Source organism: Seriola dumerili, unplaced genomic scaffold (genome assembly GCF_002260705.1).
Source record: "Seriola dumerili isolate Sdu_G_001 unplaced genomic scaffold, Sdu_1.0 BDQW01001661.1, whole genome shotgun sequence".
Lineage (NCBI taxonomy): Eukaryota > Metazoa > Chordata > Actinopteri > Carangiformes > Carangidae > Seriola > Seriola dumerili.
In genome coordinates, this window is record NW_019175916.1 from 379,360 (window position 1) to 395,370 (window position 16,011).

General features: G+C 40.5%; 2 protein-coding genes across 2 annotated transcripts; both read right to left on the reverse strand.

The window, feature by feature from the left end:
• Nucleotides 1–381: 381 nt before the first annotated feature.
• Nucleotides 382–4,939, reverse strand: macc1 (MACC1, MET transcriptional regulator). The gene is made up of 5 exons (XM_022768449.1): nt 4,841–4,939; nt 3,389–3,511; nt 1,237–3,287; nt 864–1,052; nt 382–735 (listed from the first exon to the last, which is right to left on the reverse strand). The coding sequence occupies exons 2-5, from the start codon at nt 3,501–3,503 to the stop codon at nt 532–534; spliced, it is 2,559 nt and encodes an 852-aa protein (XP_022624170.1). The 5' UTR covers nt 3,504–3,511; nt 4,841–4,939; the 3' UTR covers nt 382–531.
• A 7,574-nt stretch (nt 4,940–12,513) lies between these two features.
• On the reverse strand, nt 12,514–15,519 carry LOC111238789 (transcription factor Sp8). The gene is made up of 2 exons (XM_022768471.1): nt 15,436–15,519; nt 12,514–14,946 (listed from the first exon to the last, which is right to left on the reverse strand). Exons 1-2 carry the CDS (start codon nt 15,454–15,456, stop codon nt 13,609–13,611), a joined length of 1,359 nt encoding a protein of 452 aa, XP_022624192.1. The 5' UTR covers nt 15,457–15,519; the 3' UTR covers nt 12,514–13,608.
• Nucleotides 15,520–16,011: the final 492 nt, after the last annotated feature.

Consider the following 16,011-nt stretch of genomic DNA (forward strand, 5'->3'; position numbering starts at 1 on the left):
AGTATATGATTAAAAGAATGCAATCTATCTGAGTTAATAGTGTCTCAGTTAATAATTACCCACTTTTCAAGGGTAAAGAAATAATATATTTGAACACATTCCTACATGATAGTTGAGATTACTGCAGGGCGTCAGTTCCTAACTATTGTAGATTTAAGTTTAAGCAGGACCGCATTTTCAAAAACTGAAAATAATCTACCAAATTAAATTTTACTTTCAGGCTCTATTACACTGGCAGAGAAATATCCTTCTGTCTGCAAGATGAAGCGACATTCCTTCACAGCTCAACAATTGTGAGTACATCTGTATAATCACCAAGTGAGATTTGGATATATAGTGCAAGTACCTGACTGAATTTCAAATTCAGTTGTTTCTAATGGTTTGGTAAAAAAAAAAAAAAAAAAAAAAACTAGAAAAGAGTTACAGAAAGAGAAATAGTTAAGTAACATCTTTAACAAAACCTTATGTAACAAAACCTCTCCCCAAGTGCGCGGAGGTCGTCGACGTCACCAGACTGCATTTGCAAAAAGCTTAGCTTTTCGGGTATGCAGAGGCTCGAAAGATGTCGAGACAGTTTGCTGTGATGAGGGCACCAGTCAGCTGCCTCCACTGTCTGGTGGCAGGATTTCTCATTTTGTCCAGGACCAGGTGCAGATCCTGGATCATGTCCCTGTAGCTGTCTCCATAACGCAGACTCCAGGAGTACAGGAAGTCGTAGGCAGGCTTCCACATTGACTGCAACAGAACAGTGGATGGTGAATTGATTAGTAAAATAAAGTGCACATCATATTCAAGCCTGTCAGATCAGTATCATTTACTGTATGTCCATTACTTGCTTTGTCAATGTATACCGTTAAACTGACCTGGGGACCAACTTCTCCACTCCTCCCTCGGTGTGGTGCCTCATAGCTGGCTATCTGAATGCTGGAGAGTTTTCCTATCTTCTCAGCAAGCTCCCGCCATCGAACCCCGAGCTCCACAGCAGTGGACAGGATGACTGTGTTCTGAATCAGCTGAGCCACTAGATTCACAGAGTCCATCTTGAGCAGGCCCTAGGATGAAGAACACATACATAAGCTCCTTCAAAACCACGGAAAGCACATGAAATCACAGCATACAAATTTATTTTTCTTCTTTGCTTTTTTGTAAGTAGACACAAGGATTGAATTCTTTTAATTCTTTTATTAACAAGGTGAATTTGCCAGAAATGAAAATCTATTGTCTTTCTCTACTCACCACCATGAGTTCATGCAGAAACTTTTTCCTGCTCTTCTCAGCGTGACAGTCTTCCTTCAGCTTTTCCAGAACACAGGCCACCTTATCAGCTTCAGTTTCAGCGTGCCTCCGTGTAATGGTGTCCAGCGACAGGTTGCTGTACCCTAAAGCATCAGCAAAGCCTGTCCAACTGGTTATATGCTCAGTGACCAGTGTCTGGATGGCAGAGTACATGTAAGTAAGCTTCTTGAAGGGCAGCGTCATGTTGTCCAAGAGGACCTCTGTGCCGATTTGAATGCCTGTAAAGTCAATCACCTGGTCTCTGGTAATGAGCTTCATGTTTTTGCAGTGAACCAAACCAGTCCTACCTCGCAGAAATCCGATATACCACTCCTTTACTTTTGAATTACCCACCGACCTAACGGTCTCTCTGGAAAGGAGAGCCACAGTGTCCCCCTTGAAGTACTCCAGAAGGTAGTCCACGCGTGGCTGACGTAGAACAGACTTTAGGGCTACACCGTACCACTGTAGGTTCACAGGTTTGTCTTCAAATTTGAGGAAAACTGGACCACTTTCCTCAGGAATGGCCAAGGTTTTTGCCATTTCAGTCCGCCTTTCTATCTGCCTTGGCGCTCGCTTTTCTGATCGAATGGGTGCTGCAGAAGGGGAGGGCACCTGGAAATGTGCAGCAGTCGCAGTGTTTGATTCCTTCACTTGTAGGTCTAATTTAAAGGGAGTAATTTCTGTTTTACTGGCACAAGATAATGCAACTGGCAGATGCAAAACTGTGCCTATCTTGAGCTGACTTTGCCTCACTTCTTTCAGTTCGTCCTCAGGTTTGATTTTAAACCCTGAGTCTGTGATGCTAACTCTGACATGCAGGTTATTCAGTTTGTCTGGTTTAAACTGGAGTTTTCCCCAAAGCTGCAGAACAAGCGGAGGCAGGCTCTTGTTGCCTCTACATATATCTGAAAATGGAAGCTTTGGTGGAACCTCCTCATGACAGCAAACCACTATTACTACCTTGAATGATGGATGGATGTACCTGGGACCATAAACTGCTACAGTGATTTGGCGGTGAAGGTAATCCCATACTGATGTAGCAGGGGACTGAATTGCAGAGGCCTCTGCGACTGCAGTCACATAAAAATGTGTTTTCAGGTCCTGGAGCTTCATCTGCATCATGTTTTTGTAAATGTAACAATCATCCACTTTTATATAAGGTCCCTCTCTTTTGGTGGACACCATTCCGACCACAGTAGTCATCACCTGACTTAACGGGTCACCTTTCACCTCTCCAGAAAGTTTCATCTCCAGAGAGATACACTCCTTTATGTTGATGTTGCTGAGAACCACCTCTAGAAGCGGACTCATGGTTGTCATGTAGTTGTTATTGAGTCCAGGAGGAGGGTCTAGCATTGCTTTCAGTGTAACTTCCTGGACTTCTCCAGGAGGAACGTGGCCTTCCGGGATATGGATGCTAACTTCTGATTCCGGTAGCTGTACTGACCCTCCAGAGTGGCCGATCCTGCAGATAACCTGAAAGCCGGTGGCCTGTGTCTGAGCCCATCCGGGGCTCTGGCTCATCAGATTTAAGTCCAGGCATGAGCGGGTTAGCTGCCTGTGGCTCAGCCAGGCCATCTTATAGGCCTCTCTGTCGTTCTTCAGCCACTCAAAATCAGGGTTCAGCACTGGCCTGGGCGGTTTGAAGCTGTCCTCCCGTTTTGGCACTTTTCTCTCCAGATCATCCAGAATGTCCGAAGCACTTCTCCACCTTCCAGATCTGTTGGAGACTTTGTGTTTGTTTTCCAAAAAGTTCCCCAAGTTGCCTTCGTCTGAAGATGTGCTGATGTCGTCATCGTTATTTGTGTCAAGATGTTTTTTACTGTCTTGTTTTACATTTGATGTGTTGGAAATGTGTTTGTCTGTGCCGCTATGCACAATGTCATCTAAGAAAGGGTTTGATCCAGATAGTTTGTTCCAAAAGGGATTTTTTGTCTGAGATGGATGAGTGACTTCTGGCTGTAAAAGTGGCCACTCAGAGTTCTGTGTGATTCGTGTCACATACCCACCTATGAAAATAAAATAAAATAAAATAGTTTAGTTCTGTTACTGTAACATTATTGATTTATTGTAATTTCAAGCTGTTTATGTTTTAAAATTAGAATTTTACCATTCAGGTTGTCGCTTGTTGAGGCACTGTCACCCAGGTCAATCAGTGTCCCCTCAGATTTACTCCGCATTAGACTACCAACACGACGGAAGGACCTTGCTCTTTCAGCTGCCATATTTTCATCTGAAAATGTCAAAACAACAGTTTCATTTCTCTTTTTTCCATTTAACTAGCAGCTTTTATTAGTCTAAAAAAACATTAATTCATTATTTACATTATTCCTTAATTGATCTAACCAGGGGTCGTGAACAAAATGAATATCCAATATTTTTCCTATTTATTGATATAACTTATCTAAAGCTGAACAACTACTCAATTAATCTATTACCTATTAAACACAAAATTAATCGTCAACAATTCTGATAATCTTTAAGTTATTATTTAAGAAAAATGTCCACAGTTCACTGGCTCCAGCTTCTCAAATATGAATGCTGTCTGCTTTTCTTCGTCTTCTATCACTATAAACTGAAAATCTTTGGGTTTTGGACTATTGGTTGGACAAATCAAGCAATCTCAATGTGTCAACTCCGATTCTTGAAAATTGTGATGGGCATTTTCCCCTTCTGAACGATTAAGAAACTAATTGGCAGACAAATTGATTAAAGGAATTGTTAGCTGCAGCCCCAAACTTATCTATAAGCAGACATATATTTTAAAACGCTGTGACACATGACAACAACAAAACCCTACACAATAAAAGACATGTGAGTACAGTTATTGTTCTGTCTCTATGTTTCCCTCCCAGCCCCAGGGTTTCTGCAGGGCTTCTGTCTGTTACAGAAAACTGTTCCAAACGTGGAATAAAGCCTGAACTCTTCCGTATGTCACTTGTTTGCGTAAAAGGACACTACCCATTCATGACTTGTCACAGTGAGTCAGTCATTAATAATGTGGTTTATTACACCACTGCACAAAAACAGGTTGGTCTTGTCAAGCCTATGACACAGTAGTCGGTTCTCTCAGCGCTTCTTGCTATGATCAAAGTGCAGAGCCACTGTCCCTGTACTACTGACAGTAAAAACGTCTATTCTGATGAAATACTGCGTTGCAGACTTACTTTGTAGCCATTCTATTCTATTTCCTGTGTAGAGTATTATTCCTGTTCAATTTTAAATAAACTATTTAATCATATTCATGTACATGTTTTATATTTTGATTCAATCAGCTGCACATTTTTCCAAACAAACGTCACATTCATTAATAATCCAAACAGAGCAAGAACTGACTCAGCAGCACGGATTCAGACATAAGAGCTCCAGCTCCACTAACCACAGCAACAACAGCCCACAGTCTCACTGACAAGTGTCAGTGTCAACGCCTTAACAGGTGTGTACAGCTATAGTCTGTAGTTACATATTAATAAGCATGTCCTTTCTAGGCAACTTCCTGTTAATAAAATTCGGAAATAAAAACTATTAACTACGAGACAAAGAAAACAAAGACTGCTCTCACCGTCGGCATGAGATGTTCAGAGCTTTTCAGTGCGTTGGCAGGAAAAGAGGTCAGCCCTCCGTCACTCACACCGTTTTTTTTTTGTTTTTTTTGTCAAAGGAGGCTCACCTCCTCAAGTTACAGCTCTTTAGTTTGCCTCTTAGGTACGGAGCATTTTGGGACTGGAAGTTTAAAGTAACACCGGAACCCTTTTTGGGAGGAGTGGCCTCTTGTGGTTAGTAACTTCAACACCCACAATGCACCGCTCTGTTTACGCACCTGAACACCTGAAACTAAGCGATACCTGTAGTTTCGACAGGAGCCAGAGGTCGGTGATAAGCATGCTAACATTTTAAAAGGCAACAATAACATGCCGTCACACACTGGTGAAGGCTGCGGGCTGACTCACTGAGGAGACACTAGCAATAAGGTTAATCCACACAGTTAGTATTTAGACTAAAGATAGATGATACATTAAATGTATTTACACTGACGCAGCGTCTGCAGTCCACACAGCGTTGGCAGAATTTGGAAACCTAAAGCAGGTGCTAATTGTTGTTTTATATTAACAAAAGAACAAAAGAAGGCCAAGCGTCATGTCAGTGCTTCCTCCTCTTATTATTTCACAGCCACTCAGTTGATACTCAGTACACAGAGTTTCTTGGGATTTATTGATTTTACTGTGTCATTATTATCACTGCTGTTTTGAGTGAGTGTAGATGAAAGCCAACATGAACTGAGAGGTTAACAGATCTTAATCTCATCAAGGACAAAAAGTGATGTTATCTCACTGAACACGTTACACAAATTAACTGTGATGAGTGCCTGAATAGATCACTAATTGAGACTGTTAGCTACATCATATTAGAAAAAATATATAACAGGAGATCACAATTTTTGATAGCTTACAGCTGAACCCTTAAGTGCAACAGTTGCATGCCAAAGTGTATGAAAAGTTCTAGCTCCAAATATCCCTTTGGGACAAGCTTGTTGTTTGTATTACTGTTATCTTTGTTGATGAATATCCTTGCTAAGGTTGAAATGTCCCTTCAGAGCTGTTGTGGTCTTTGGATGCAAGCCCTGGCATCCAAAGGCAGTTGTTCTCAAGGAATGCAACTAAGCACTCTTGAGTAGATTATGAATTTTCATGTAGCGAATATGGTCAGTGGCTGCAACAGTCTGGACTTTAGCATGACTAATTCACATCCCCTAGTGCAGAAGTGAAAGTATTTTGTAAACTATCTGATTGAGCATCAAAAACCCATTAAATTACAGTTATGTTTACTACTTTTGTTTTGTAGCCAAATTTCCGATGCATGCATGATGTTGTTAACTTGAGTTAACATGAAATAGACAAAACCAGAGTACTTCTCACATTCCACCAGAACACAGTTGCAGTAATGTCATTATCAGCGCAGAGTCTGATCACTCTGTAGCAGGTATCTGAAACAAAAGATACTGTACATCTGTGAGCAAACTCTGCTCTCTTGTGGCTGTTTTGAGAATGAAGACGGCACAGGATTGTGTAATATTCACTATTTTTCTTATTTTCCACAAATCCCATGAAAAGTCCAAAACTAACAATGAATTGATTTGTACTAACAAGTGTTGTGTGTGTATCCAGAGCTTGATATAGCTTATTCCTCTGTGCTATTAACACAGAAAAACACATCAGTGTAGTAATTTACTCCTGTCTTCAGTAACATTTGCCTAAAACTACATTGCTTAGCTCTTTTGGAATTTACTGAGGCTTTTTTTTAAAAGTAGATAAGATAAATAATAAAGTACTGAAAGACAAATTAACATCTTTTTGGCTTCAGTCTTATGGGATTTGTTGACAAAAGAAAGAAGAAAAATATTGAGTAACGCCAGACTCATCCTTTAACACATTAGGCTTTTCTCACAAAATAAATTTTACATGTCAAAGCAGGAAAAGTGCAGGTGTAGGCTACATAATAAAGGGTTTGATGGTTGAATTCCATTTAGCTGCGTCAGTTTCAGGGTCCTGGTGTTGTGCATGCTGAATCCCTGTCACACTGTCATGGATTACTGGGACATTTGAATAGAATAGAGCCATTGTTAGTGTGTGTTTTTTTTTATTTCTACGACAAATGAAAACGTGCGAAAGGTCTTTTACCAATAGTAAGTTTGTCTTGATCATTGGTATGTTTGAAAGCAACAATGTAAGTACAAATGACCTGCTTGAACTTGCATTATTGTGCTGTAACTGTATGTACTGTATGTTGCCTGTGAATAAGAAGATTACTAAATATAAACAGTGAAACATGTTCATATTTTGCAGATGATTGGAATGAGGCCTTTGCTATTTGTCTTTATACTGTAACAATCGGCTCCTAAATATTCACATTGCAATTGTCCCCCTTACATAGTTTTACTTCTCTTTATCCTCAAATCATATTTCTGTGGGTGCACTATGCATTGAATTTTACAGATGTCTTTTGTTTTAGCAGCAACATTAACTTAGGCACAAAATGTTTTCTGCAGGAATCAGGAATAATTATGATTGTGTATTATAAAAGTCTTTCCTCCCTCACCCGATCTTTCATTTTCAAAAAATCTTCCAATTATAGTTGTTGTTTTACAGTGTGAAAACATTCACATTTCTCAAATTAGGCTGATTGTCAAGTTTCTAATAAAGTTAAGAGCTAATGTAATCTTTTATACAAAGCTACTGAACAAAGTACTAAACCCCCTGAATAAGGAAATACATTAAAATAGTTAGAATAACTGTTTCTCTGAGAAGTTGATGTTTTGTAGATAATGTCTATTGCATTTATTTTACATGTAAAAGGAAATGAATGCTTAGAGTTCGTGTTGGTGTCTTAGCCTTACATTTTTGTGTCACTTGGTGGAGCCATTTCTCCACTGTTCACTTGTGCAGACATGTAAGTGTTTTTTTTTTATTATTTTATTATTCTTAAACCAGAGAGTGGGCTGAGGTTGTATTTGTCTGTTTTTGATTTTCACCAATCCAACCAGTAAGTAGAAGCAGAAGTCGTGATTAAAACACTGGTGAATATATGGTTGTTTTAAAAGACCAAAACAGAGCTGTGTAAAACTCAGCGTACTACTGTAAGTATGAGCTGATGAAATACACGTCAACAGGTATTAAAAGGTTCATGTTCAGCAGCGATGAAGCTTTTTGATGGTCAACAGGGAATCTGCTTCTCTGTTATTATGCAGCAATAGCATTTCAGTGTAATTCTGCTATAGTGATTATGGCTGCAACTAAAGGATTGTATTCACTATCAATTAATCTGCTAATTATTTTCATGAGAACTCAATCAATCATTGGGTCTAAAACATCAGAAGATGGTGAAGATTGTCTATCACAGTTTCTCAGAGACCAAGATGATGCCTTCAATTGTCAAAAGAAGCAAATCTGCACATTTGAAAAACTTGAATCATCAAATGTTTGACATTTTCTGCTTGAAAATTCACTTAAATGATTCAGCGATTATCAAAATTGTTGGCAAAAAGTCAGTCAGTGGATTTACTAGTAGATAAATCATCTAATTTGATGTCACAAATCTCTCAGTATGTACAGCCGTATGGCGTTTCTTGTTTGTCTGTGTCATTGTGCTGGGGAAGCTTCAGTAAACCTATTTGTGAAGGTTTAGACATTTTGTTAAAAAAAAAAAAAACCCTAACCTTAACCCATCTCCTTCACCTTCACCAGGATGAAGGTTCAGGCCTTACCTGCTGGCTTGAATCTTCATCTTGAGTGTCAATTACTGGCTGTCTTCTCTGAGGCAGTCTTTATGGGACATTTGTGCTGCATTAAATGTGATAATTTCTTGTAATCTCAAGTTGTGCTTATTGTGGTTTATGTGAGTTTCAAACAGCCTCAAGCCATTTAAGGGCATTTACACTGATGTCACAGGACAAAAATACATATTTGCCTCTCTTTCGATGAAGATATTCCCTCAGAAGTTTGTTGTCAGGTAGAAAAATAGATCATTTTCATTCTGTACTGAACTTGAACTCACTGAGTTTTTAGACATTGATGCAATGAAGCCATTAAACTGAGATCACTAGTCTAGCAAACCTGCAGAGCTTCTCACATTGAGGTTGAATCTGTGCGTATTCCACTCACTTAGACAGGTGAAACACTACCCATGACGTAAATGGATTTAAATTGCTGAAAGCATTGTATAAGGGCACCCCTGTCAGTGTTACAGCAATTACTGTTAATTATTTTGACTAAACTCTGAACCTTGTCAAATTGCCTTTCCCAGGAGATTGGCCGGTTTGATGACAATGACAGTGCGGTTGGGGGTTTTAACCACAAAATTGGCCACAGATGCGTAATCGGTGAGAGGTGTTACCACAACACTATGATTTGCTGGTTGAACTAGAAAACCCAATATATCTTTTCATATCAATAGCAGCTGGCATTTCCATGTGGACTCAGTCAAGACTCTGATCTGTCTTAGATTTTATTAAACAGAATGCAATCTCAAAATCACTGATACATGCAGAGTATATGATATTATTTCTCTTTCCTGTTTTCTAGGTGACTGCCTTACAGCTGGGTTGGCTGCCAACACGCTGTGGGCTCCCACAGTAGCTGTTACTGTGGCCTTCATCCACAGTTGGCAGCTCATCCTCCTCATCCTGGCGTCCATGCCCTTCTTCTTCTAAGGCCAGTTTAATTCAAATGAGGACAGCGACGGGACATTCCTCTGAGGACCAGGTGACGCTGCAACAGTCTGCAAAGGTGCTAATAACATGACAACACAAAGCTGCACTCTGAGACACCGGGCCAAAATGACTCTGTCCATATTTAATGATTACTTTTTGGCTGTTTATATTTTAGTCATGTGTTGAGCCAGCGTCTTGAGTGTTTTTGACAGAAAATTGTGTTTTTTTTTCTCAAATGTTCAACTCTTAAATGTAAAAGATATATTACTTCACAGATTTTAATAGCAGGTTATGGTTCTGTGGTACGTTGCTGGTTTACTTTTTCCTTGAATTACACAATGTTTTCCTTTTTTTATGTCTAAAATAAACCAGTGTGAAATAAACAAAGAAAGCTAATAAGTCAAACCTTATGATGAAGAGAAAACCTGGCAATATAGCTAAGTATACATGTTTTCCCCTCAGTCCTTTTTCTTGTGAGAGCGATGAGTAGTCTTTTTCTTTTGTCCCTTTATAACAATAAATGCAAGCAACACATCTAGTCAGAGCACAGCAAAAATTACATAAAGCCTCTAAGTTGCCTTAAGTACACAAGGCACCCAACTACAAAACCCTTGACCTTAATCTCTGTTTGTAATTCATTAATAATTTTATGAATATTAAAACTGATTTTATTCAAGGGGCTTTTGATCTGAAAAGAGGAATCTGCCTACGACCATTAACTGCACTAAATGTCTCTTTAATCCAGTCTCCCACGGCAGAGGGCTTCACTGACCCAGCAGACGCAGAATTTCTTCAAAGTCCATCTGCTCTGCTCTTTCACTTTTTTTTTCCCCCCTCACAAACTTGATTTGGTTTCACCTTTAACTTTGACTGTTGTCCCTGCAGCATTTTGTGCTTGACTCCACCATCACAGACAAAGTATGAACAGAGGAGAGCAGGCGGGAGAGGAGGCTATAAAGGTAGAACTTCATCTGTCTAGCAGGTATGTGCACATGTGTCTGCAATCGTATATTTTAGTTTGTTTAAGAAGGAAATTAAGGCAACTAAATGTTCACTGTACCGTCATGGGGATTTGAGATGTCCTAATGTACTACTACTAAATGAGTCATCCTCGGCACTGGAGGGCTAGAGGGTGAGTGACACACCTGGAAGGCCTTAAATCTTTCATTTGAATGTAAGTTGTAACGCAGAGACAGCAGAGTAGTTAAATGTAGAAGTTCTAATGCCTCAAGATTGTCCATCAGCCCTAACTGACACACATCGAAGTCAGACTTGTTGCACTTTTGTCTCCTTATCATCCATAATTCAAGTGTGAAAACAACCAGGCACTTGTGATCAACTTATGTTCCCCGTATTAATGCACATATCTGATCATATGGAAACAGACACCAGGAATAGTCTCATGTGTTTTGCTCCTGTTGAAATCAAACTTTTTGGTGTAAACAAACAGTTAAAAGTATAAAGATTCTTGCAAAAATAATTCAGAATGAGCTTTCTATGCAACCCCATACCAGATCCCCAAACCACAAGCTGCTCAGGATAAGTGGTTCAACGTCGGGCTTTAAATTGCTGTTGGTTGAAAGAGGAAAGCGCTAGATGGCGCTACAGAGCTGTGTGTGAAAAGCAGACAAACAGAAGTTTGAAAGATACTGGCTTTTAGTTTCTTCCTCACTGAGAGCTCATGGAACAGAAAACACTGGACATTGTAGACATGAAAAATATAACAGATAATAAAAGATCTTATGATCTTAAGATCTTCTTTTTTTTCTAACGCAGTTCAAATGATCCACGGCGCTTCAGAAGGCACGCTACCACGTATGACTGCATGCGGAAATGTGATGTGTTAAAACCCCAGAAACAAGGGGGGAATAATTTCAAATAGGATAAACCTGGGTTATCTCTATTATCAAATATGCGTGACAGAAAATACAAAATCCAAGTTGCTTCCATAAAAGGAAAATAACCTAAGTGTGTGACCTCTGTCCAGGTAGCCTGTTTAAAAAACGTAAAAGAGATAATAAAGATAAACCATTTGCTATTAAATAAATGTATACATGTAAATATGTTGTAGTTTCTAAAAGTTTATAACCTAATGATTATTTTGAATTTCAATAATAGGAAAGTTATTTAATCTATAACTTCAGATCAAGTCAGACTGAGCCCAGCCTAAAAGGGAACAGGACTCCTCGCCACAAAATCCGTTTTTGTTAAATTGTGTTTATTTCACTATATTTAAATATTTATAAACTGTTGTCAATAATATAAGCATTAAGATATTAAAACAAACCCGCTCCGCATTTATTAACAGCACAATTTAAACTGAACAAAAATCGAGTGTGTTTTAGAAGAATGTCCGCTGAGCGCATCCAAGTTTGATCACAAAGATAAGCACTTCAAGATAAAGTTCTTTTTCTTAATTTTGTAAAAAAATAAAAATAAATAAAGATGAAATCAGAATCAAAAATTTAAATTATAGTATGTTCCTTTTAAAAGACCGGGAATTAGGTGATATTTACCACACAGTAATGAAAGATGAACAAAGCAGTTAACGCGTGTAGTTTGATCTGTGGTCACTTCGGCCTCAGAGAAGTTTGAGGTTTCATTTTCACGCTCAATAGGAAAACACACATATGGCGAGAATAATGTGATTTGCCTGAATTTAAATTCCTAAAACACTGACTTTGTCCTTTTTTCTTTTTTTCTTTTTTTTTTTTTTAACAGATGCCCTATTTAATTGTGCAATTGTATGATTGAAATGTAAATTAATTTCTGGGTCAGGCCCTGATGTTGCTACAGGCCCCTTTTCCCACCTTGGCCTGGAGAACCTGTAAAAACCAGCTGTACACGGAAATCATGAAACTCAGTATCTACAATATCTCACATTAGTGAAAGAAAATACATAATATCATATAATATAAAATGATAAATTCTAGGCAAACTATGATTCCAAACTTTCTGGTCTGCCGGTGAAAAATAGATTTTATCGACTCAACAATCAAACAAACTGAGTCGATCAACTGCTTCTGAATTCATACTGACTTTATTGAGTGGCTTACATAAAAAGCCATTCTCGGAGAGAAAAAAAATATCATTGTAAAATTAAAATCACTTTACAACATGCTTACTTAAATTAAATGAGTGGGTAAACAGTAAATGATTTCAAAACCTTACAAATAAATTCAAAGTGCGCCTAATGATAGACCCCTAAATACAAGAAAACTCGTGGTTAAATATAACTCCCCACAATACATTTCATATCATGTCAAAGAAAAATCCAAGTACATTTCCGTATATTTTCAAATATTTACTAGAGTCCATATACAACTAGAAATACCTATACAAAATCGTCTCCTGGACAAATACATTACTCACCTTTACATTGGGCTGTAATTATTCTAACCTACATTTCTCATTATATACAACACATTTTGCAGCGAAGTGAAGTGACCTCGACTGGCCTACTTACAAACTTGGAGCACAAACTGTAGGCTGTGGAGTGAATAGCAATATGTGATATAAACCTACAACTGCTCCTCCATTATCAAACGGTTGATGGGATCAGACAGATATATAATGAAAAACCACCCCATCCCATATCTTACCATACTCTACAGGTAGGCTATTTGTCCCTACCGAGCAGTCCATCCACGGGGACAAAAACAATTTCTCCTGCTCGATAATAAAGTGCCAGAGTTTGGTTTTGAACAATATGAATGACAGCAGTAACACAACTTTGCAGGCCCTAATTTTTTCACAGCAGTGTTTTCTATCTTTTGTGTCTCATACCCTGGGAAATAAAACATCAAGAGTTGTCAGGATCAGGCTGCAAAAAAAGTTTGAGTTGTGCCCTGTCCCAGTGTGCCCACGATAACTTGTTTACACTTTCACACCGCAGATGTATTAATGAGAAGTTTCTGATGGTACAGCTATGAAATTATGCAATTAGTAGTCTTAAACACTTGGAAAAAGTCAAAGAAACGCATAGGCCTATTTTCTCATTAAATGACAACACTCAGGATGAAACATTTGGCATACACCAAAGTATGTCCACTTTCATGTCCTCTCGGACAACTCCACCACGACACTTTGCTGTTGTACAGTTTTTACTTCACTGAGTGGGAGTTTTAGAGGCCGTTCATGCCTACTCCCTGGGTTGACTCAGGTGGGTGCAACAGGTCGGGGGAATGGCACGGAGGGCTTCCCGGCGCGCTGTGCTCGCTGTCGGTATCGCTCCCCCTCTTCCCTCCGCTGCCCCCGGAGCCAGAGCCGGCGGATCCTCCGGCGCTGTGAGTTTTTACATGTTTACTCAGGTGATCGCTCCGCATAAATCTCTTGTTGCACACCGGACAGGCGAATCTTTTCTCCCCGGTGTGTGTGCGTAAGTGTCGCTGGAGCTCGTCGGAGCGCGTGAACCTCTTCCCGCAAAAGAGCCAGTTGCACACAAACGGCCTCTCGCCGGTGTGCCACCTCAAATGCGCCTTTAGGTGCGACGTTTTCCCGTAAACCTTCCCACAGCCGGGGATGTGACAGCTGTGGAGACCCTTTCTCCGCAGGCTGGCGCCAGCCGGTCCCAGTCTCTCCGCCTCCTGGCAGTTTGGACAGTCGCAGGTGGCTCTGCCCGAGTACCGGCGGGCAGATGACCTCGGAGACCCCGCTAAAGATGCAGGTGGACCCCCGGAGAGCATAGTCCCCCCTGCCCCGGTTAATGGAGAGGGGCTTGTGTCCGGATATGAGCTTAACACCGGCTTGAAACCGTCCATCAGGTGCTGGCCGGTTGTCAACAGGTGTGGAGAGGGACTTGTACTGAAAGCAGAGTGACTTAAACTCGAGTAATCAGAATTATATCCGCCCAGAGGAGAGTGTAAGGAGGTCTGGAGTCCACCGGAATGTAAGGACGTTTGTAGTGCTGCTCCATTAGGGTTTTGAACATCAATCCATCCCGCTCCCACATCCCACCAAGCAGAGGCTCCGGTGGTCCCGACCTCTCCTGTGGGGATGCCGGGATGAGACGATTTGAACCAGGACTCGTAGGGATGCGCCACGCTCATCCTCGGATAGATGCCCTGCAAACTGTCCACTGAGGTGTGCACCTTGGAGATGAAAACCGGCTGGTGGCTGGACTCTTGGGAGCTGCTCGAAACGGAGGCTTGGAACACAGAATAGTCGTTTCCAAAGTGTGAACTAGACGAGGTACCAGACGTGAGGGAAAAAGCACTGGATCCCGTGGAGCTGTTGGTGCCGAAAGAGTCCGAGATGCCGGATCCATTACGGGACACCCCGAAACCGGACAGGCCGGATCCGAGGCTGCAGCTGCTCGCAGCGGCTCTTTTCCACGGGTGGAAGCCTTTTCCAAATGAAGAGGAATTATCCGAAATAGTGGACGGTGAAGGGCTCGGACTCCCTATTTTGTTACATGTTGCAGCTAACATGGCTAAAGGAGTCGATCCTAACCTCGGCTCCTCCTGAAAGGACAAGAAAAGCTGTAAGTGACAGATCAGTTGAACAACAAGTTGAACGGGTTCATTACATAGCTACATTTTAATGCAGCATTTCAGCTCGACACAGAAGTAGGAGCAGTTTAAACAGTTGTCTAATAAGATATGGGTTTGATTTCTTTTTTTCTTTTTTCTTTTTTTAAGTCTGGAAATCATTACATTAGATTATTATCACTTCCTACCTGGACAAACAGAAAGCAGACAACTGAAATGCGACACACAGCGCTCACAATCGCATGCCAGACAAGACACGAAGAAAAACATGCGTGTTTTGAGCACCAGTAGGAACTTCTATCGCGTCTACACAGCCTCAGCCTTCTCATACGAACCGCTTGCTGAAAATATAAGCAGCGCACTGGCTTTGCTGTTACTTTGCGGCCGGCTGTAAGTTTAATCCCCCTCCACCGGACAATGACAAGAACTAATTAAACCAGTAAGAAAGTCCTTTAGACTCACCCCTAGAAGTGAAGTTGCCATCACACAAAAACACTGCCCTCCTCAGAGGATCTTTTTATATTTATGAATCAGAGCACTGTTTTTTTTAGAGGTGTGCAATACAATGATGTGTTCCGCCCATTCTTCCACAATTGTAGGCTCCTCTCCGGCTTTGAAGTGCCGCTGTGACACGGGCGACCAATCAGCGGCTCTGTCCCGCCGCACTGCCACACACTACCGTGAGGTCATCAATAGAGCGCCTCAGACAGCTCTCCACCCTCCTCCACCCTCCTCCACCCACCGCCCCCTCCATAATAAAAGACAGCGGAAGGAAGGTAAAGTTAAATGAGAGTGAATTAGGAAGGAGGAATTAGGGGGCCACTTTATTGAAATTTTACAGAACATCACATTCCATAAATTTGAGGGAAGAGGGATGATGACCTGTGTCTGGTGCTGTAGCTGGTGGTAGGTAAATAATAATAATGGTAATAATAATAATAAAAAAAAAAAGCTTGGTAAAGTATGACTGCACCACTAACAAAAAACAAAACATTCACTTGAAAGTTTTTTTTTGTTTGTTTTTTTTTTACATTTCCA